Source organism: Notamacropus eugenii, chromosome 4, assembly GCF_028372415.1.
Source record: "Notamacropus eugenii isolate mMacEug1 chromosome 4, mMacEug1.pri_v2, whole genome shotgun sequence".
In the NCBI taxonomy this organism is placed as follows: domain Eukaryota; kingdom Metazoa; phylum Chordata; class Mammalia; order Diprotodontia; family Macropodidae; genus Notamacropus; species Notamacropus eugenii.
This window is the reverse complement of record NC_092875.1, coordinates 366,160,395-366,184,613: the sequence shown is the minus strand read 5'-3', so window position 1 is coordinate 366,184,613 and position 24,219 is coordinate 366,160,395. Positions and strand designations below refer to the sequence as shown.

Genomic DNA, 24,219 nt, shown 5'->3' with positions numbered 1-24,219 from the left:
CGACCTAGAGTTACACACAAGATACAGAGAGAAACAGTAGTCTTGGTTTTTCCTTCAGACCTCCTTTAGCTCATCTCAGTCATCTTTTTCAACAACAAGAAAAACAACAAATCCATATGACTCTAGAATGGTGTTTAAGAAGCCTTAAAAAATGGTTCCATCGCTAGTTTTTTGTTCATTCTGAAAGGTTTATTGATGCCACAGGCTTATCTCCCTTTTCTCTGACAGAACACCATTCTTCTGGAGACTGATTTTGGAAAGCTAAGGATAACATGGTTTTGAGGAACTCTAGTAACACAAACACGACTTACTGGTGTGTGTGTGTGTGTGTGTGTGTGTAGGGTATGTCTATGTGTGTGTGTGTGTGTGTGTGTGTGTGTGTGTGTGTGTGTGTGTGTGTCTGTATTTTTAAAAACAATTATTTGATTTTTTAAAGCGATGAGGGTTGATATTCCACTTGTCTTATGGGTTGGGTACAATGGAGTTATGTAAATCTAAAATCAGTTCCAAGGTACATTAGGGGGACCACCTGATTTAAATTTCTTGATGTGCCACCAGTATATCTCAAAATATTTTTCTATTAGTCTATTTCTTGGCAAACTAGAATCTGCAACATCTGGAAATTCAACTGCCTATCATTTTGCTTTCATGCAAAGCTACAATAAGGTTTGTGGTCTGCCTAATATGCTTCCAGAGCTGCAAGGTCCTATGTGTACACTGGCAGTAGATGTGTACCGTGCAGCATGGCAGAGTTGGTATATGTGCCGGCAGCCAACACTATAGAATAGCTTATCTCATTCATTTACTACCATGTAAGAGACTAAAAATATTGTGGCAAATTCTTCCCTCTAGGATCTCTCTCTTCCCCTTTTTCTCTCTTTAAAAAAAAAAAAAAGGCCCACGGTAGGAGACCTATTGCATATAATTTTGTAAAAACTAGGTCCTGGAGGATGGACACCCAAGGGTTAAAACCACCTTCCTTCTTCAGCCACAGCAGCCAAATGTTTGCCAAGAGGCTGTCACCATAATGTCACTAACATTCTCATTGAAACTGTCTGATGGGTTTGTGTTACATGACCACTGGTTCTTCTGTCCCAGGCTCTACAGTGGAATGGGTATAAGGTGCTGAGCAGAGGAAGGGAGCAGAAAATGTCCATCATTCTGCTGCCTCCTTGCTGTGCAAATGAACTTCTATTCTGAGCATCAAGAGTCCTCGACTTGGAATCAAGACAGACTTGATTCAATTCTGCTTGTATTATTTCCTAGCTGTATGACCATGGGGAGGTCACTTAACCTTTCTCAGATTCCATTTCCTCATCTACAAAACAATGCACATAGTATTCACCTCTCAGATTTCTGTGAGAGCAAATGGAATGGTGTATGTAAAATACATTGTAAGCCTTAAAGCAGTAAAACTGTTACAGGAGGGAGGAAGAAGCAGAAACTAGTGGCTCTTAAAATACACCTTGACAGATGCTTCTTTCACCTTCTCTCACTGCCACTTAATCATGTACCACCATCATGGGGAATCAATCCCCTTCAATAACTACTGGATGATGTAGAAATTTCTTATTCACTGAAGTCAACTTTCTCTTCTTCTGATATCCTACCAGTGATCCTCTGCATAGAAGGTTGTGGTTTCAGGAACCAAGGTTATTGTCTGTTAAAGCACTGGATTTTTAAAGAAGATCATCTTTGAAGCAGTTCATTTGGATCAGTTGGAAATTTACTAGGAGTAACATTCCAAAAATGCATAAGTTAGTATCCTTTCTCCCCCTGAATTGAAACACAGCATTAAAGGAATTTTGATTTTGCATTACCAGACCTGAGTCTGAGATAAGCTCACTCTCTCGTGGATCCATTAAGTTCCTCTACTCCATAACTATTTAAACTCCCCTCTATCTCCCTCCTATTCTAATGTGCTTTAAAACCTAATACGTAGCTATCACCTTATCTACTTAAATAATGTATGGGGTCTGGTCATCAACCCTACCACTCTTAGTACTTAAAAGACCTTTCGATCTACCCTTCAGTTGAACTTTTCTATTAACAACAACAACAATAAAGCTAATGCATGAATGAAGAAGTGGATGAGGGACTGATATTCCTACCTCAAAGCCGCAACTTAATAACATATTGTGAAAGTTTCCTAAGTGTGTCTAACAAGTGCTGAGGCCCTGAAAATAGCCATTAGGGACTACTTTTATGATATTCAATCATCAATGTGAAGTATGATGTCTAAGAATATTGGTAGGGATTCATCAGTGTATTGACAACAAATAAAAATGGCAAAGATATATTCTAATTTTATTGAAAATGATGTGGTCTTGGCATCCTACTTACAAAATTAACTTACTTTTAACTAATTTTGGTCTGCCATTACAGATAAGTTGGTATTTAAATGAGAGACTATTGGAAAAAAAAGAGTTGGAAAAGACCTTAGAGATCTAGCTAATCCTATCTCCTTTTAGAGATGAGGAACTGAGTTCAAGACAGGTTTAGTGACTTGCTAACAATTACCTGGAGTTAACAACAATCTGGATTAGAATCTGGATTAGAACTTTGGTCTCCTGACTCCCAGTTCAAAGTTCTTTCCATTACATCTTGCCATTTAAATGTGTTCAACCACTACAATTAACTTAGGTGTTATTGGAGATTTTTCTCTAAAAACATCTTTACAAAAATGTTCTAGGCAAAAATAAAACAAGTTTATTTCAATTGTAGTAAAAATATGCAAGATATCATGTTCATGTAATTGTTGTTATGCTTTTTAAAAAATGGAATCACAGAATGGTTTCATAACTGTAAAAGTAAACTAGTTTTTCTTTCCTTTTTAAAAAATTCACATTTTATTGCTTTTATTTCACAGTGCCCGTCTAACTTTCAAGCAAGTGCGTCACAATGGTGTAATGGAGGAGTAAAATATTTGGAAGAGGATGGGAGTTAGAAGATCCGGGTTCAAACTGCAATTCTTTTTCTTGCTGGTTTGTGTGAAATGAGGAGAGTCGTCTCAGCAGTCTGTACCTTCATTTCCTATTCTGTAAAAGCAGGGCACTGAACTAGACACTTAGAGAGGTTCTTTCAGGTATACAAAACCCTGAATTTCAAAGCACAATTTCCTCCTGTTTAACCACTGTTATCAAAAAATACCAGCTACTGTAAGCTATGTAGTTATATATATACGTATACACACAAATATGTGTATATATAAAACATAACATGTGTACGTGTATATTTATATATGTATCTCTATATACATACCTACAAACAACAAAACTATGTATTTGTGGGCTATGTATGCATACATGCATATGTCAACAGTTACTATGTACATGTGTATATCCACGCATACCACATACGTGTTACATGGTGTGCATGCATATCAAAACTGATCTAGTACAAAGTTCCATATGCATCTTGCAGATTAACTCTTCCTTTATTCCTGGTTTCGGACAAAATATTGGGAAGTGATCACCCAAGCTCCCAGGCTATCCACTGAAAGTTAAGTGGAAGGGACTCAGGATTTAGGCAGAGAAAATTATTTTTACCCTTAATGGTTAAATGACTAAAACATTTAGAAGTCGATGTATGCCGTGATACATGGTACTTACTAAACTAGAAGGAAAATTAGTTTGCCAGGTTTGGTAGAGGAATCTCAGGTACTTTCCCCAAACTCTTCCCTCATTAAGGAGGCCTTCCCTAGGTCTAGGCTGTAGGGTAGGCAGCCTTACCTACCTAAATCACTCTACATTTCCACTTCTCTTGGCATAACCAAATGAGAAAATGCAGAAAAGAGCAGCAGGCAACCTTAAAAAGGAAGTTCTTTTTATTCCTCCCCCTACCTTACTGACCTATCTATATAAGCTTGTGGAGTTTCTGTATTAATAGGGCACACTTGACATGTAGTTTATTTTGCTTTAGAATGTAAATTCCTAAAAAGAAAGAGCAGTATTGTAGGCATCAATTTGAACAAGCTTGGTAAGAACCTATCACCAAGAAGAAAATGACGTGTTATTTAGCTGAAGTTATCATCCCTTTCATCCTCTAAAATTTACATTTGTAGTACTGTGGAAAATTCTTCTTTTAACATTTTTATTTTTAGATAATAAGAAAGTGTCCAAGTTAGACTGAGGCTAAATGCTGGTGGTCCGTGTCCACTTTCATATGGGTCTGGTTTAAGAATAGGACCAGGCATTCCAGTTTTAATACAAGCTTACACAAACCTTGCAAAGCTCGACAATTCCCCTCACTTTTTTTATTCTCAGTTTGCATGTATATGCAATATGATAATTACCTACCCATTTAAAACGCTATTTAAGATAAATTACTGCATGTGAAGTATCTTCAAGGTTTTTTTTAAAGAACTATAAAAGCTAAATTATTATTGCTATTCTAAAAAGATAAAAAGAAATCAATTCAATTAACAGAGACTAAGACTACATTACAATACAAGCACCAAGGACAAACTTCTTAAATATTTTGACCAGTTCAATTTAGAAACTGAATTAAATGATATTTTTAAAAGGAAAAAAAAAAGATGAGACCAAGTTAATCTGGGTGACCCTCACCACAAGGAAAAGAGAACACATGCAAAGCGAGGCTGATTTTTGACCCCAGGGAGAAATAGTTTTCTTTTTTTAAAGGAAAACATATATAAGAGATTTTAAAGGAAATCAGAACATCTAATCATTAAAACAGTTCTTTCAAGTGCATGCTTTTAGAAAAGTGTTATAGGCTAAGTGACAGTCACTGAAACTGGGAAGGAGCTGGGCAGTAGCTAAGGAAACCCCAAAAACGAAGGAAAAAACCCCATCACATCAACCAACCAACTGATCAACCAACCAACCAATTTGCAAACACAACACCGAAGTGAGGGCTGAACAAGGACTTCAAGGTACCAGGGCACTCTTCTCACAAAGGAAGAAGTGCCCCCACCAGACAACTGGCTGGGTGGGTCAATGGGCACTAAAATTGTCATAAAACCCCTGGTGGTACTTGCTGTTTCCCTGGGGCATGGCACCCAGAGTCTCTTGGTAATTCTGCTTTGCCCCCTCCCCCTACAAAAATATGCAGATGGTTGAATCTCCAGATGCCCTCAAACAGTCTCTCTCTCTCTCTTCTGGAGTGAAACTTTGGGTGGAGAAAATATTTCCACTTGACAGATTATTTTTTTGGCAGCAATTCCACTCCACTCCTCCTTCCCCCCTCCCCATTTTGTCTCAGTTTACTTTGCTCTGAGTTGTTAGTTGGAAGTTTTCTTGAGTTTTTGTTTTTTAAAAACTGTCTCAGTGGATGAGTCAAAAAAAAAATGCTGCAAAGTCAATTAGGGCTGAAGGGAGCACAACCAAGTGGAGCAGCAAGCGTAAAGGACAGGCCTCCTTTAAATAAAGGAACACGTGTAAAATCATTCCCCTCCAAAAAAAGTGTGAGGGAAGGAAGGCAGAGGGGCACCAACCCCTCCCCCAATGCAATCTACTAGCTGGAAATAGAAGATTTAATGCTGGCACATTCAGGAGGTTAATTATCTGTCTTCTCTAATTAGGAAGATGAAAGTAGAGCAAGGAGAGTAGTTAGTAGAAGTCAGAGTTAGTGATTTCTGTTTTCAGCAGAGGCAAAGGAATCACAGCTACGGTTAGAAGGCTTTTGTACTCCTGTGTCTGCATACATATGGCTCAGCCTGGGGTTTATGTATACACACACATTCACACATACATAGAAGCTATATATGTGTCTACTTTGTCAAGATACAGGAGATACTGCGACAGTTGATTATTTCAGAGCAGGGCAGCACTGGAGAGCCAGAAGTTAGTATGAAGGAGGGTGACGGTAACACGGGAAGGTTTTAGAAGAGCTCGCAGGACAGAGGTGCTCCGCGCTCTTACCCCATTACTCTGGGTGGAGTGCACTGACTGCTCGCTGGTCGAGGAGCATGTGCTCATGCGGTCTGTGTCCTTGCTGTGTGACGAATGGCGATGGACCTGCCTCTGGAGGGAGTCACTGTCCCCGGGAAAAGTGAAGGAGCCGGGGCGGCTGGCAGGAGATGCTGGGATGGAGCTCCAAAAGGAGCCCCCCTTCTGAAGGGGGCTGCTGGGTGGAAATAACTCCTTGCCAAAAGGAGAAGGGAGAGTCGTGGAGAGGGGAGAGTTCAGTGGGGAGATGGCTCCAGGTCTTGGTTTCCCCAACGTCAAGGACCCTATGCTGCTCCTTGAACGGTTGTCCTCTACGCTCCCTCGCGTTTCCTTGTGGGGTCCATCCTGAGTTGAGCTGCAAACATTCCCAGGTGTCTTCCGGGGACTCTCAATGACTTTCATCTTGGGAATTTTCTCCGCTTCTCTCCCAGGACCCTCTGGCTCTCCACTGGGAGGATGCCTGTTTGGCTGGCTGAGGCCAGTTTCTAAGGAGGTGTTGCTGTGAGATGGCAGGGAAGGATTGGGAATGGACATACCTGACATCTTGTCTGCCTCTGCCTGGGCTGAGGCTGCAGAGGAGACCAGGACTGGGGAGTGGTGTCTGACAGGCTGCGGGATCCGGGACGGCCTGCTGCGGCTAGAGCTGGGAATTCCGCTGCAGCTGCCGGGGCCGCTGCTGTGGTTGCTGCTGCTGGGACCAGGGCTGCTGCTGCCACCGCTGCCACCACTGTGGTTCCTCTGATACTCAATTGGTGAAGTCAAGGCTGGTGGAAGCAGGAGAGAAAGAATAGAAGGGTCAGCATGGGATCAAGGAAAGCGTAATTTTTGAGACAAAGAAAAAGGAGGTGTCATGAGTCAGTCACAGGGCCAATCATTCCAACTTCTTATCACAAAGATATATGAAAAAGTGAAAAGTCAGTGCTGAGCCTGGCGTCAGTAAGAACTGAGCTAAAATGTGGCCTCACACTTACTAGCTGTGTGAAAAATACTACTACTAATAACAGCCACTAAAATTTATACAGTGCTTACCATGTGCCAAGAACGTCATAATTATTATCCCATTTGATCCTCACTACCAACTATTATTATCCTCATTTTACAGATGAGGAAACTGAGACAAATAGAAGGTTAAGTGACTTGCCCAGAATCACATACCTAGCATTTGGGCAAGTCATTTAATCTCTGCTTGCCTCAATTTCCTCAACTGTAAGAATGGGATATTAACTGCACCTCCCTCTCAGGGTTGTGAGGCTCAAATGAGGTGATATCTGTAAAAGTGCATAGCACAGTGCCTCGCACAAAGTACATGCTAAATAAATGCTTATTCCCTTCCCTTCTCCTATCTACATGAAGCAGAAGAACAAAAAATCCTTACGTTGTAAAATTCCTCATACGTAAAGGAAAAAGGTTACTTGTCCAATAATACAAGTTCATGCATGGGAAGCAGTTAGAATTTAATGGGCAAGAAATGCCAACGTAAATAAAGAAGTGTGTACTGGAGGACTGGAGATTCAAGGGGAGCCATTCAGCCTGTCACTTTTGCATCTCTGGTCAATGAAAGAAGTTACATTTGACTGAAGCAATTGGGATACTGTGTTATATACATACAATCCATGTAAAAAGAAGGACCCGTAAGATGCTGAGGAGAATTCTCTAGTGACTTTGTTGTCACAGTAAACTGAGAGGCCAGGGGCAGTGGAAAGAGCACCTGGCTTGGAGTCTGCAGACTCATCTTCTGAGTTCAAATCCAGCCTCAGATGCTTACTAGCTGTGCGATCCTGGACAAGTGACCTACTCCTGTTTGTCTCAGTTTCCTCAACTTCAAAATGAGCTGGAGAAGGAAATTTCAAACCCCTCAAGTATCTTTGCCAAGAAAACCCCAAATGGGGTGATAAAGAATAGGACGTGACAGTTGGAAGGCTGTAACTTGGTTTTCTAGTACATATCAGAGACTGAATTTGAACTCAGGTCTTCTTGACTCCCAAGTGTAGCATTCTAGCCTCTATTCCACAAGAATACCAATCTAAAAAGTCCAGGAGAGTTGCTGCTTTAGAGAAAGGTGATGACCACAGTGACTACCATGTGACAGACCGTATCAAGAACATGGTGCTGCTTTTAAAATATCCTATTAGTTTTTATCCTGCTAGCAAGCAGCCTTAGTGGCATGGCCCACTGAGTATCATCAAAGGTCCCATTCACCTTCAGGTCTATATAATCCTATGATCTCCTAAATGTTACTCACCAAGTATTTCTATGTAGTGTTACCATTTGGAGAGAACAGGCAGGTCAAAAGCACATTTAGAGAACTTGTTTTCATTTCCCTCCAGAAGAGCCAAAATACATTCTAAACACATTTCATCAATCCCCTGAAATGTGGCCATTAAAAAGAATTTTTCTAATTTTAAGAACTTTAGAAAAGAATGATCCAAGATCTGCAGTCTGGACATGATACTCGGGTTAATACAAAATTTATTACAAATGCCAACATTACTATTTAGTCAGAGATGCTAAATGACCTTTACATTTTGCTGAGTGATTATTTACCCCACTTTTATACAAGATGCAAAGTGTGGAGGTGGTGCTATTATGACAGAGAACACTTAAAAGAGCACTGTTAGTTTTGGGTGTATTCACAGAACACAGGCACAAAATGTTCTGCCAATCAATCATATTCCAAGCTGTGGGCTTAAGACAAAACATTTTAGAAAAGGCTTCTGTCTATGTTATTCAGAGATGACCCAGGAAAAAGGATGATTATAGCCTGCTGCAAGGGAAGAGAAGTTAGTTGTAACCCTAGGTCACTGAAGTCAGTAGCCAAAGCAAGGGCCACACTAGTGTTTCATGGGACCCATTTTCTTTCTAGTGTTTTGTAATTATTCCAGGATAACTCAGTCCATAAGAATGACAATGTCAGCTCTTGTTTCTTAACAGAGGGTGGAGGAGTGGGTTGGAAACAGTTTAGTGGTTGGAATGCAAAACTCTCCAGTTCCATTTCCAAATCTGTAAAAGATTCTCCACCCCCACCATGGATTTTGGCCAGTTTCCTTTAAATGTTCACGCACCTGGTAACAGGGAATCTTCCCTATATTACAACACTATCACAAGGCTGGCAGAGGTACCAACCAGTATTTTTTATTAGAAATGGAAACCCAACAGACAGTTTCACTTCACTTAAGGTATATGACCAGCTGAAAGGTAGGATAGAAAAATTCACACTCAAAGAGACACCAGAAAGAAGGAAATGAAGTGTGCTGGTGTTGGGAAGGGGAACATGCAGCTCCCCCTAAAGGAGCAAGTGTAATAAATTGCTTTACCATTTAAAAAGTTGCGCTGGTTTTCCAAAATTTGGTTAATTTCATGGATCCATGTTTGCCGGACCCCTGGACTAGAGGAATGTAAAACAAAGGTCTCCACGACATCCCCTGTTCTCGATGTCAGTGCAAATTTACAAGGATCATTGTCCACATTTTCCTCCAAGCAAAGACAACTCACCTACAAGTAAGAAAACGGATTGTTACAAATTAATTCTAGTATAAAAGGGGCTGTCTCTCATTTTTCAAGAGTATTTTAAACAAAAGTCAGCTATGAAATACCCCTCTTCTTGTTGAGTTACAATTTAATACTTCCAGCCCTGAGTTTCTCAAAGTATTTGTCACTGCCACTGATTGGAGTTTTAGTTTTATTTTTTTCAGGTAGCAGGGGAGGAATTCAATAATTCCACCTGTGGAAGAAATTTCTTCCACTAACACAAGTCAGCATATGGGTTGGATATGGGACCTGAACTCAGGTCTTTCTGACTCCAAGGCTGGCTTTCTGTTCACTATGCCATAATGGCCCTCTGAAGTCAAGATGGTTTAAATATGACTTAATTAGTGGCTCAGGCAAATGCAATACAAATGTTATTGTAGGGTAGAGAAGTACAGTATACGGAATGATGGAAAGAATGGTTCCACTCTACTCTGTTTTCATCAGACCATGTCTAGGCTACTATGTTCAATCCTAGCTACCATATTGAAGTACATTCTGTCAAAGTGGAATATTTCTACAGGAGGGAGAAGATATGGAAGCATGACAAGAACAGATTGGCTGAAGTAATTAGGGATTTTTAGCCTGAATTAGAAAAGACATGGGGGTAACATTAATGCTTTCTTCATATATCTGAAGGGCTGTTAGGTAGAAGGATTGGGCTTACTCTTAGGGACTCTATCAAGACTCTATTGAGCAAAAGGAGGATGCATGAATGGGATGTATTAGCTAAGGTAGTTTTGGCCCATTCTATGAACCTCTTAATAATTACAGCTTTATGAAAACAGAATATGTTGTCTCATAAAGAGAATAATGTATTCCCGAGGTTTTCAAGCTTAAGGCTGAATCACCAATTGGGTATATCGAAGAGGATATTCATGTAACAGGCAAGGGGCTGGATTAGGTAACTTTAAAATTTTTAAGTTCATAGCAACATATATTTAGAACTGGAAAGGGCCTACGAGGCCACTGAGTCCAAGTTTCTATTTTACATCTGAGAAACTGAGGTCGAGAAAGGTTAAGTCACTTGCTCTGAGTCATACAGTTAGTGTCTGAGGAAGACTTTGAACCCATGTCTTTTTTATTTTAAGTTCAATACAACATCCACTATGCCATCTACATCTTCTTTACTCTTCTGATATTCAGTGATTCTACAAAAGTCAGGGATTAGCACATCAATGTCAAAAAAAACCCCAAATAACTTGCTGGGTGATCCAGCGGTCAGAGTTAAGCTTGCTGGGAATCTCACTCTCCCTCCTCAAAAGGAAAGGGCAATTTTGAAATGCTCCTAACCTTTTAGAACCTTGAATACAGTTCGTGAAGTCCCACTGTGATGCTTCTTCAGTGAGTGAAATTGACCTCAGGTTCTAGAAGGCAGAGTCTCATAGTTTCCACTCGGTTACAAAGTTTCCATATAGTTTCTTACTGGACTAATTAGGCACCTGGCAATAGGCTGAATATGTGATCCAAGGGCAGCTAGGTGGTGCTGTGGATAGAATGCCAGACCTGGAGTCAGGAGCACCTGAATTCAAATCTGGCCCCAGCTGCTTACTAGTTGTGTGAGCCTGGACAAGTCACTTACCCTCAGTTTGCCTCAGTTTCCTCATCTGTACAATGGGGATGATAATAAAATAGCACCCCCCTTCCAGGGTTATTGTGAGGATCAAATAGGATAATAATTGTAAAATTCTTAGCACAATGCCTGGCACATAGTAAGTGCTATATAAATGTTAGTTACTATAATATTATCTTGGCACACACTTCTCCCTACAATCTTACTGTCACATGCACATTTTTTTTATGTCACTTAAAGCGTGAGGACACAGATTTGGTTTAAAATGGAGTATTCTCATGATGGAAAATGGACTGGAAACTTTAGACTAATGAGTGTGCGTATCAGTTATCTGTTCAGACAATAAGCAGAGTTGAGAGAAATTGGAAAAGAGGAATTCAAATTTACTGAAATATAAACTGCTGTTTAAATTATACATAGAATTATAATAAAGGTGTTTTACACAGATAAAGGAAGTACTTTAAATGTATTCTCAAAATTCAAGGCTCAGAGTATAAATATCACCAAAAGAAAAAAAAATAGATTATATTGTGCCAAATAGATTTGATAGTGTTTGTGGATACAAATGCTTATACATCTCCCCCCTCCCTGATACATATACGAGCACACGTTACCTTGATGCTATTTTTAAACAAGAATCCTGGCATGGAGAAACCTTTTTTTTTGTCAAGTGGCTCACTGAATATAACGATTTGCTCAAAGAGAAAAACTCGTCTCTCTTTGCAGCGAGGCAGAAGACCTGCATCCTGGTCTGTGACCAAGAATGTGTCCTGTAGAAGCAGCTTACCCTGGGCTACAATTTTACCCTGAAACAAGAAATGGCCAAGTTAAGATTTCTCAAAGTTTTACCTAGATTTTCTCAAACCAAAACAATGTTCTTTCTCTCCTGGTGACAAAAATTAATCTGCAGATCTCTTCAAAAAAGTGTAACTCTCAATATTAAAGTGGTTTCTGCTCCAAAAAGAACTATCCTCAAAAACCATGGCATAGATCACTACACCTTTATCCACAGCAAAAATTCATATTATGATATAGAAAAAAATTCTAACATGGAATTTCTGAGAAATGCAAATAAATACTTATTCTCCTTTAGCAAAATATCAGTCCAGAGAAGAGAGAATTTCTCTACCTCCTTACTTGGATTAAAAACCAAGAATTAAACAGAATTAAAAAACAGAAAACAACCAACAAAAAGGCCAGTTCAAATTCTCTAAGAATTCCAGAGCAGAGAATGAGTTAATTGGTTAAACTGCCCTGAAGAGAAATTTGTAGGATTTAAGATGAATCAACAGCTCAGCCCTAAAGAACAATTACTTTTAACCACAAAAAGGACCGGTTAGCATATGGGTTGGATAATTGAAAATATGAATGCCTGAAGACAATACACCTATGGTACACATGATACTGAACACTGAATACTAGGGATTAAAAATACAGCCCTGCAATAGCAGAAGTCCCAGATTCACATTTGCCCAATTTGAAAACGGAGGTCCCACAAAAGACCATAAGCTCTGAGGGAGGGGCTATTTTTTCACTTTCTGTGTATTCATAAATGCTCATAGATCTACTGACAACATCAAACGAATAGAAGTCAAAAGAAAATGAAAGTGTAAGAGAAAGGTCAAGGAACAGAAGCTGGAAATCAAAGATCAGCTTGGGGAATATGGCACTGATCGAAGACAAAAGGAAAGTCACAGAAATCAGAGATACGGTTCTTAGACAAATATCGGCATTACATCAAATCCTTGTAGGCGACCAACATTCATCATGTCGTTGCACCGCTTTGGCACTATACACATGACTTCTACAGCTCTCTGTTGGGAGGGGGAGAAAAGAAAGGTTGACTTTTTTCTTGAGAAAGTGTCATACAATAATTAATAAGTGTACAGTAAATAAACAATCACAAAACAGCCCAAGAGTCATTCCCCATTTACTCTCCCCTCAACACCTCCACCCAAATGTGCAAGTAGCACTAGAACAATTCAGTTAGTGACTGAAAACTGCTGGACAGTTCATAAACTAATCTGTGTGCTTAAATAAGCCAACGTAGGAGAAAAACCCAGGAGGAAAAAAGGCGTACCTCTAATTCTGCTGTGTCCAGACTAGCTTTTTTGGAGTATTTGAGGAAATCCTGTAAGGCAAAGGGAAAGTTATTTGGATTTATCGCTGTAGTGTTTCTTGTTAAAAGCAGACATCATCCTCACCACCACCACCACTACCACCATCATAGCTCACATTTACGTAGTGCCTACCCTACTATGTGCCTGGCACCGTTCTAAGCCTTTTAACAAACATTATCTCATTTGATCTTCACAACAACCTGGGAGATAGGTACTATGATTATCTCCATTTTACAATTAAGGAAACTGAGGTAAACAGAGGCTAAGTGATTTACCTAAAGTCACACATAATGAGTATCTGGGGCCTCATTTGAATTCAGGTCTTCCTGACTCCATGTCCAGTGCTCTAATCATGGTTATCACCTAGATCCCTAAAATGAAAAGTTTGCTCTTTCTGTGCCTGAAAAGCATCAATATGAGAGACAACAAGAGAGAACTATACTTATCTTAACCTAGAACGTCTATGTGCCCTTCATGACAACTATTTCTCCTGTCACATCTACATTCCAAATGCCACATCACAAGGATGTGGGAAGAAAATCTATGGTTGCAATCCTCTTTCACTATGTAAATCTGTAACATTACTCTTACACTTTACAAAGTTTACCAACATAAAGGAAATGGCAGGATTTAGAAGCTGTCACAGACTCTAAAAAGCTAGCAGCAAGAAGATGAACCAATATACATTTAAGGTAGATAGAATAACACCTTACAATTGTATAACACCTTCCCATTTATTTACACTGCAAAGCTCTTGTCCCAGTTGCCTGAATCTTGTCTGCCTCTTTAGAATGGGAGCTCCTGAGGGCAGCAACCATGTTTTCATGTTTCTTTGTATCCCAAGTACTTGATACACAGAATAAATGTTTTTTGACTACCGACAGTTTATCAAGAAAACAAAAACATGTGGTGTCATTTGGGATTTCCTTCTTTCCTCCCTCCTTCCTTCCAAGATAGAATGTTGATTTGGGACCCTGGGAAATCTGGTTCAAATCATGCCTCACTTAACTGTATGACCCTGGGCAAATCACTTAATTTCTCTGCACCCCGGTAGCTTCATCTATAAAATGGAGATAAAAATAGCACTTATATTCACAGGGTTGTTCCAAAAATCAAATAAGATACTATCTGTAAAGTGCTCTGTAAATGTTCAATTGCTACATAAATGCTAGTTATTACTCATTCAATTTTGAAGAAAACAAAAACTCCCCCAACATTTCTTCTCCTAATATTGGCCACTATCTTCCCAAGTGAGTTCCTTAACCCTACTGATTTCCTTAGAAGGACACCTCGTGTGGTCTCACCTTCAGTAACAGTTGGTATTTCATAATTCTTTGCACTGGTTTTATCAGTAGATCTGTGAGTTGCAGTCTATGGCCCAGTCGTTGCTTTAAATCCTGTGGATGAAAAAACAAAAAGGGCTTTAACTTAAATTCCCCGCTCCCCCCTCACTTAATAGTATTTTATTTTTTCCAATTACAGGTTAAGATAGTTTTCAACATTCATTTTTATAAGATTTCTGTGTTCCAAATTTTTCTCCCTCCCTCTCCTCTCCAGGACAGACAGCAAGCAATCTGATATAGGTTATATATGTACAATCACGTTAAAATCTATTTCCAAATTAGTAACATCATGAAAGAAGAATCAGTGCAAAAGGGAAAAACCAATATAAAGAAAAAACAAAACACAACAAAAAAGTGAAAATCGTATGCTTTGATCTGCATTCAGATTCCATGGTTCTTTTTCTGGATGTGGATAGCATTTTCCATCATGAACATTTTCGTTATTGTCTTAGGTCACTGATTGTACTGCTGAGAAGAGTGAAGTCTGTAACAGCTGATCGCTGCACAATGCTGCTGTTACTATGTACAATATTCTCCTGGTTCTGCTCACTTCACTCAGCATCAGTTTATCTAAGTCTTAAATACAGTTTTTAAAGGCCTGACCTACCTCAGTAATCATTACAGTCAGAAAAATCACCTTCCAAACTGGCAACAAATCTTATCTTCAAGTATCTGAAGACCCACTCTCTGTTTGCACATAAATTCCTTTCTGAGCCACTTTAAATTCAACTAGTGCAATTTTAGCTTCTCAGAATCCCCAAAGTTTCATACTTTACACTTTCTGAAGCTGTTGCTCCAAATGACTCACTTGGGCTTACTTAGCTGATTTTTTTGTAATGGATTTCTTTTCTGCTGGAAGTGAGCCAGTTTTCTTTGAACTGTACAATGAGGCTAAAAGTCAGAAAGGATGCTATTTTGAATTCATGGTAACTGGCTGTGGCACCAGTTTTAACTATGTATTCTGAAATCAAGCATCATGGTTTACGTTTACATTTGGTGCTCCTGTTGCGGGAATAGTAGGTGCAGCATGTATATCACTAGGTCTGAAACCTAAGTCTTCTGAGGTTTAATTAAACCTCTCGTGAGGAAAACACTAAATAGAGTTTTAGAAGACAAATGGGTCCAAAGGCCCATGCTTTTGTCCATTTTGTGTGACTTACCTCAAAAAATGTATCAATGTATTCTGAGACAATGTGCTCAGACTTTGGTTTATTTTGGCAATAAACTATGTACATGTGCAACCGTCTTTCCTGTGAATTAAATTTAAGAAAAGTAAACAAGTCAGCTTAAAAGGGCAGAAATTTTAGATGGAATATTAACATTTTAAAAACAAAGCTTTATATTGATAAAATTCTAGAGATATTTCAGATGTACAAATAAGCCAGCACAGTGTCACATAGCAGGCAGTAAATAAATGTTTACTGATTGATTATGCTATGTTTTGTGATAGTACCTTTCTCCGTACTTGGTTCAAGTGCTAGATTTCATTTTTTTCCTGAATTACCAGAATACTGATTTACATGTAAAGTCCCTGAGGCACTGCGAGATTAGATAAACTGTCTGGTGAGACAGTATAAATTACTACGAGGACTGAGGGGCGGGAAAGAGTCTCTTCTTTTCTTGGGATAATACAGGGGAAAAAAAACTGTTCCCCTAGCCTTCTGAGAGAGTACTCGCAACTTCTGAACTTTGGAAAAATGTTTCAGTATCCTTAAGAACTAGAATGTGGAGAAGATAAGTCAGGCAACAAGCAAATAAGCCTCAATGCAGGAACAAAATCATTTTCCCATTGTTAAATCATAAAGCTAGATGATATGTGTGAACAGCCAAACCTATTTTTAATGCTTTCCACATGTTATTCTTCTAAAGATCCAGTGTAATGCTCAAGCCTGCTATTTCCCATTCTACATATTCTCTGTTTAATTAACAAGACTCCTTTCAAAAAATTATAGAGTGTTTTACAGTAGAAACCATGTACTTAAGGTCCAGGTTACCAAAATTTAATTTTCCACAGTCAGTCAGGTAACTCTGCAGAACCTAATAAGCAGAAATGACCAGAGATATTACCACGTATCAGATGAAAGAACTGATAATCAACTTGATCATTTGTCCTAATGGAGGTAAGAAGGTCAAATCAAAGAAAAATAATGACTAAATCAACAGCCCATTTGCATTTGGTAATGGAAGACAATCAGAAACTTCAATATAAGATATCCCACTGGATTCACACGCTCATCCTGATTTCGACGGGGCTTCATCTTAACTTAACCCAGCTGGGAGGAGACAATTACAATAGCGGTTTTTCATTTTTTTTCCCTCATAGAACAGTATTTCTTGCCATTGGCATTGTAGAGCACTGAATGTTTAATTTGGCAACACTATAGGAGAGTTAGGAGACTTACACATATGTAATTTCCCATGAAAATAAAGGCAGTTTTTTTAAAAACTCTGCTAGCTCAAAGTCTGACAGGTTTTGGGGTTATTGTGTACATGTGAAGTCAAGTTTTGTTTACTTTGAGAATGCTGTTCTTATCATCTTACATATGTTGGCTAAGTAAAATTTCTACTAAAATCATCTATTAATTTTTGTTTGTTTATAACAACACAATACCCAAAGCTTTGCAACATACTTAGAGAAACTTATGGCATGCTCTTTGTGAACTAATGACCTTCAACAGAAATAATTCATTTTTGGACAACTGCTGGTTGAGTGTAATGACAACTCAATGATTTAAATTTATATTTAAAAAGGATTGTAAATAATAGTAAACATCAGTAAACTAAATTTAACTTGCTTTGCAAATATTTGTGTTAAATAAGTGAATGTCAGTGCATTAAGCTTCTATTATTAATTTCAATTTGATTTTCAATATAATGTGTTTTTATATTCTACTTGAGCTTGTCACTAGTTTGTTAAAGTGATTAAGCATTACTTATATTACTTGAATGAAATAACGAAAATCAACAGAAACATGGTACTTACATGCTTAACAAAAAGGGACCCTAGTTTTTCTGGATCTTCAAGGCACTTTTCCAATTCTCCCAAAAAGAAGCTGAAACAGAAGGAAACTCTGCTTATTGACTTGCTCTGCCCACATAAGGCCATCAACATGGATCACAAGTACTGAGCTGGAAGGGACCTTATCAAGTATCTGGTCCAACCTCCTCATTTTACTGATAACTAAACCAGGGCCCAGGGAGGTGAAATCACACAGGTAGTAAAAAACAGGGTCAGGATTTTCATTAGATTATCTAACTGCAGATTCAAGATTCTTCACCTCAACATAATACTTCTCAAGAAAGCTGAGGCTGATGGAGGTGAAGAGATTTGTCTTGGGTTTTTTAATGAGTATCTGTGGCTGGATTCAAACTCAGGTTTTCTTGACTTTCAAATTCAGCCCTCCACGACTAGATCACACTGCCTTTCCAATTTTCAGCTTTTTTGTTTACCTCATCCAATTGCAGCTTCTGGTTAATATTTTTTAAAATGCTTGCTTTTGTCCAAAACAAGAAGAGGTAATGTAAAATGGAATGAGAGCTTAGTACACAGCAAACATTTTGTTAAGGCACCATGGTGATAAAGAGAATTAAAGTGATCTACGAAAGAAAACCAGACCAAATGGAGCTCAAAGAACACAATTTAAAGAAATACTACCATTTATCTAAAGATTTTTTTCTTCCATTGGTAATTTTTAAAAAGGATGTGACATACATTAATTAAATTAATTTCCATATTCAAAGAATATCTTCAAATTAAGATGAGAATAAAGTCACAGTACCTGAGTAACTTTTAGGACCAGCAGGCTTTTAGTTTCATTTCCAGCTCTTTCAAAAGGACAGTTATAATGTAGGACTTTTTTTACATTCCTTCATGAAACAATTTATTTTTATATTTACAATTTTTCTTTTTGGTATTTTATAACAATAACTCACATTTTATTATGTGTTATTAAACTTTTAAGGTATGCAGAGTACTTTATATACATTATCTCAAGCAAGTCTCACACTAACTCTGTGAGATAGATTATTATCTCCTTTTTACAGATGGACACTGAGGATACTGAGACTCAGAAGTCAAGCCGACCATCGTTCCTGAACTAGTAAGTATCAGAAGCAGTATTTATATCTCTGACATTAATATATAATTATAGGTTTTACTCTTATAGCACATTACAGTTTACAAGTCACTTTTCTAAAAAAAATTCAGAGAGTTTAGAAGTATGAGAATTATTAATTCCATTTTACACCTGGGGAAACTGAGGCTAAGGGAGGTTAACTAACTTGTTCTTGGTCACATAGCTGGACAGGTCTTCTGACTCAAAATTTACTACTCTTTCCACTATATTATGATAGTAATCATCATACTGTCATGCCAATTAGATCTATAAGAAACTGCTGAGAGTAGAAATACGCATATGAACAGAACAGGTTTTGAATAAGCTCTAATCATCACTAAACTTAAAATTTCTTCTTGTTAACTGTCTTTAGAAGTCTTTCCACTTGACTTTTCCCCCCTTTTTTCCCATGACTTTAATCAAAAGGGAGGTGCCTTATTTAAAAAAAAACAAGGAAACGTGTTTTAGGCCCAAGGGTAAACAAAAGTATAAGACATGACTCTGATAACAACCTTTCCTGAAACATTAGCTAGATGTAGTCTTAAGCCCAGGCATACACATATTGGATTCTGGTCTCTGAACTGAGACTAATCATTCTTATTCATTCACTGAACATGTATTAAGCACCTTTTATATACAAGATCTCCTTAGCTTTGCACATGCACATGTATTGGGAGTTCAAGCTCAAAACATCACTTACTGACAGGTTATGGAATTAAAACTATTTGGAAAGTGTTGATTGAGAGAAAATATTTTCCAGAGTGGAAAAGGCTATATTTATCAGGCTTATAAAGGTCAATGGAAAAATGTCCTTTAAGAAAATCCAACTCCCTTTTTTTATTTCTGTGATAAATGAGATACTTCTAAATCTATATTTGGGACTAAAAGTGAACCAAAACATCTGGAAGATCCTGTACAAATAGCCAGGACCCATTTATATCCTGTCACTTATACATCCTATTATATGTGGGAGACATAACTAATTATAAATGGGGAGGGTGTAATGGCAGAACAGGAAGGCTTGAAGATATGGCTTTTGTGTTCAAGGTAATTGGCTATGAGATCTTGAGTCACGAACAGCTTCAGTCTTCTCATCTGTGACATGGATTTAACACTACACTACCCACTTCCACAGGCTGTTGGAAAGAAAGTTCTGTAAATCTTGAAGTACAATATAAATGGGAGCTATTATTTTTACAAATGAATACATTGGTCTTCTGGCTTATAACATACATTTGAATTTGAGTTAGCATGAATCACATTCTAATCATCCATAGGTGAACTAATAAATTTTAATTTGTGAACCTGTAAAGCTGAGAATGAAGTCCGGACTTGGGGTGACTCTAAAGAGGCACGGACACATTAATGAGGTCATATCTAAGCAATGGGGCAGTCAGCTAGCTGTTCCTTCTTTAACAGCCTTTCTTTACTGCAATATATCTAAAAATTACCTAGTTTACAGTACTAGGCAGGTAGCGAAATAAAGTAAATTAGCATTTATCTGAAGTAAAACAACATGTACTCATCAAGTAACTAATTAGAAACTAAATTTTCTTAATTAAAAATTGAAATATATTATGTTATACATACTCTCTGTGCCAATCATAGATCTGGTGGATGTTGCCAAATACGATCTTATCTTTTCCTTTCATGTCATCAGGGACACCATCTTCTTTCATAAGTGCCATGTAACCCTGTAATTGGAGAGTTCTTTTAAAAACCCATTTTCATTCCATGCCATAACACAATAATACAACAAAACCCTTCCCTCTCCATAAAAACAACAACAACAACAAAAACCCACAAAAAACCAACTCTATGGTTGCTTCCTTGTAAAGACACATTCAAATGTTTCGATCTTGAGAGCAAAATATACCCTTGTCTTTTCTTGTCACCAATTCATTTAAAATAAATACAACAATGAAATGTAGATCTAACACACAGTAGAAATGTACAATGAGATTGGTTAATACTGTTTCTCCTGACTTGACCTTAGACTGTTTCATGTATATTGATCAAAGTTCATCTAAGGAACCTGAAAAAACAAACTTTGAAAAACAAACTCCCTTATTATTAAGCGAGGCAGCAAACATTTTGTACTTGGCTCAAAAAATATGTATACATAGATACATGCATACTCACCTCAAATAAACCTAAAGAGATTCTTTATATTTCATATCTTACATAATTAATATAATGAGGATTTAAAATCATAAACAGTGGTTTTGGGTACAGGAAGGAGGTGGGAAATCTAATTACTCTTTAGAGTTTAATACAAACAAAAATGTGCAGACCAGATATGGTCTTAAAATGAACTTAGTGGGAACTTACCAAAAGCTCTTTTTAAAGTCCCCACTATTTTACTTTAATAAGTTAAAAATGTGCTAAAAACATACCATACCATACGTGGTATGATCTGTGTGTGTGTGTGTGTGTACGCATATAAAATACACACGTAGCTAATACCTCACTATATAGCCTATCTTCCACGTACAGAAAAGCTTCTTATTTTATATAGTTACTTTTAGTAAACCAGTAGCTTGGGTGGAATATATACCCAAACACTGCCAAGTAATGGGCAAATTTCCACAACTGAAATGATACTTAAAACATATACCATAAAACACTGCATTTCAAATGAACTGGGCCAAAATATTTCTAATATAACCATAGATATTATAAAATCAATGGACTTCGGCTTTAGACTCATTTTCAAACTAGCCCTTAATCTAATCAGAATGACATTTCTGGTGAAGTCAATCATCGTAGATATCAGCTACAGGGAGTACTGAGCAACTTCTGTTCTCGTGTAATGATACATAACTTGCTCTGTTCTTAACTATCTTGTGTTCGTCCTTCATTTAGAAGAGGACCATGCCATCAGAGAGATGATGACACAACTTGTACTTGGCTTTGTTTTGAGTGAGGGAGGGCTGTGCAGGTCACCAGTCTTACTTCTCCTCCAGAGCCATCTGGATTCCAGTGTTACTTGAGACTTGAGACAAAGTGATTTTTTGAACTAAGTCTCCTGGATACAAAGGCTAAATTAAAGATGAAATAAGATCTATAGCTGTGGCATACTTTATCACTTCTGCTTTACCAAAAATATTTGCGAGGGGTATAATTAAGGCAAGCCCCTTATGTTATAAGCATTTAACACAGTGCCTAGCATGTAGTAGGTGCTCAATAAAAGTTTATTGATAGATAACAGATATAATTAAAATACTGGCAAAAAATCAGTCTAACAGTAAAGGAAGAAAAGTATACTGTATAGATTAGATAAGAGAATTTTAACTCAGTTTTATGAGCTAAAGGGTTACATGATATATGTCTTAGAAGAACCTCTTTATTTTTCTTGTGAATAACAGTATTTTTAGAAGCTTGTGGAAAGTGCCAATATTAAACTGTTTCTTTTTGTTTTTTAAACACAATACACCTTTGGGTAACAGACAAAAAACACTCAGATGACTGAGGTAACATGATTAAAATATTGATGATATATATATACCTCAACTACATAGCCTAAGTCCCGTACATAGTCCCGCTCTGTCTCCACTAATTCCTGTAGGACATAGCTGTAAAAAAGAAAAAAATACATAAAAATTTACGACAGACAGCATTTGTAGACTGAGAAATATAAAGTTCCACATCTTTGACTATAATACATTTGTTCCTTTGCAAAAACAGATGACTTTCAGTACCTAAGTTTTAAAAATGAGTGTTTCAGTACTGCGTACCGAATAATCTATGAGTTTAAATAGTTAACAGCATCTCTGTGATAGACAGATAGACAGAAAGCTTTTAATTAATTTACGTTCACAGATACACATTTTAATTGTATTCTACCAAAATCTGGATTCGAAATGAAACTGCCAGAAGGCAGATGACAAAATGGGACTGATAAGTCTTGTTTCCAAGTTGTCATGTTAAAGCAAACACCAAACAAAGGAATTATTTTCTTAACAGTCTAGTGACACTAAGTTTTCATAGGAAACAGAAGAGGAGAGCAAAATTTAGATATATGGTTCTGACTATACCATGTGGAATAAAATGAGAAATTATTTGTAAAGTGGTTACTACAGAGTCTGACATATGGTACTTAATAAGTTTGTGTTCCTTCCCCTTCCCTCTCTGAAGTTTATTAACTCTACAATACCACTTAGACCATGAATGAAATAAATTATCTCACACTAAACGGAACCCTGAACTAGTCTGAAAAAGCTAGTCAATATTCATCAATGAAGAATTTTACTTAATTTCTAAGAAAGATTTAGACATTACATTTTTGAAACTTTTTAAAAAATGGTAGCAGCTATCTTACATTAAATGAATGACTATAATTATAATATCCTGGGAAAAAATTGTATGTGAATCCTCTAGGATTGCAGAAAAGTTGTGGCTGAAGGTAGACACAACATATCTCTGGGACTGAAGGAGGGCTGTTTCTAAGTAAGCAAAGGAAAAATCAAGTATCACACAAATGTTTCAAGCTTTGATTCCTAGTGAAAAACTGTGACTTCCAACGGTCTCAATTCAAAATAGGAGCAATCACATTTTTTAAAGTGAGCAAGAATCTGAGGCTACAGATTAAGAAATAATAATAATTTTTTTTTAAAGGAAAGTCAGCCTTACTGTCGTCTCTTTAAAGAGCTGGATTTTCTTTCTTCCATCTCATCAATAGGTGAAGAGGAGGACAGGAGGGAATTGTCTGAAGGGTTGAAAGATGGGCTACTACTATCACCTTGGTCTACTAAGAGTGAGCTAGGACGATCTTCCAGTGCCTAAACCCAAAAGATACAACAGCAAAGAATATTTATTAGTTGCAAGGCCATTTTCTCTTACACTGGTTATAATGACTTCATCATATGACTAACTAGAATCACAAGTAATTTTTTTTAGGTCAGAAATTATATAACTAATGAATTTCACTGTATTTTTTAAAACAAAGTAGGGAAACTGAACAATTTAAAATCGGCAGAGAAGGAAGAAAACGAGGAATATAAAGACATCTAAACTGATGCCAATTAATTAATACAGTTTGCACAGGAATAAAGAGTGAAAATAACAGTAGCTTCAGTTAGCTCTGGCAGCTACTTTTCTGCTACCTATTACTTTTAGATTCATGTGAAATTTATCCATTTTACCTAATTCTTTTCAGATGTGTTTCAGACAAATGAGATTTTACTGTTATTCATTTTAGAAATATGCAATGTTTCAACCTTCTCATTTTTAATGGGAATTACCCCATTTGTCTGATGGGGATTGTCCTCCCTTAAATATACTCATTCATAGGGGTCATAGGATTCAGACATGGAATGGTTAGTATCTTGTCAAACCATTATATTACAGACAGGGAAACTGAATCCTAAAGAAGTTAAATGACTTACCTAAGGTAACCTAGATAGAAAGGCACAGGTCATTAGATGCAAACCTTGGCAAAAGCAGTGCCTTGCCATATTATGTGCACTCACTTAAAAATGTTGAAAGCTAGTATTTCATGCAATATCTACAGAGGCTACTAGGTGATTAGTTTTTTTATTACTGGTTTATTTTTGAACCTGTACCAAACCTCCACCTAACATTCCAGACCACCCAAATTTAGTTTGCAATACTTCTCTCATTGTTTCATGTGTG

General features: G+C 37.4%; 1 protein-coding gene across 8 annotated transcripts in view; it reads right to left on the bottom strand.

Annotated features, from left to right (window-relative positions):
* TRIO (trio Rho guanine nucleotide exchange factor) overlaps window positions 1-24,219 on the bottom strand; it is a 509,362-nt gene that overhangs the window by 17,926 nt on the left and 467,217 nt on the right. For 7 of the 8 annotated variants that reach the window (XM_072605443.1, XM_072605438.1, XM_072605440.1 and 4 more), the window contains 11 exons: window positions 23,218-23,366; window positions 22,094-22,160; window positions 20,176-20,279; window positions 17,454-17,523; window positions 15,631-15,720; window positions 14,432-14,524; window positions 13,088-13,138; window positions 12,744-12,821; window positions 11,622-11,813; window positions 9,224-9,401; window positions 5,883-6,673 (listed from right to left, as the gene is read on the bottom strand). In XM_072605443.1, the coding sequence (XP_072461544.1) occupies window positions 5,883-6,673; window positions 9,224-9,401; window positions 11,622-11,813; window positions 12,744-12,821; window positions 13,088-13,138; window positions 14,432-14,524; window positions 15,631-15,720; window positions 17,454-17,523; window positions 20,176-20,279; window positions 22,094-22,160; window positions 23,218-23,366 (1,863 nt within the window). The remainder of the gene's footprint in view (window positions 1-5,882; window positions 6,674-9,223; window positions 9,402-11,621; window positions 11,814-12,743; window positions 12,822-13,087; window positions 13,139-14,431; window positions 14,525-15,630; window positions 15,721-17,453; window positions 17,524-20,175; window positions 20,280-22,093; window positions 22,161-23,217; window positions 23,367-24,219) is intronic. The other variant, XR_011966271.1, reaches the window with a different exon arrangement.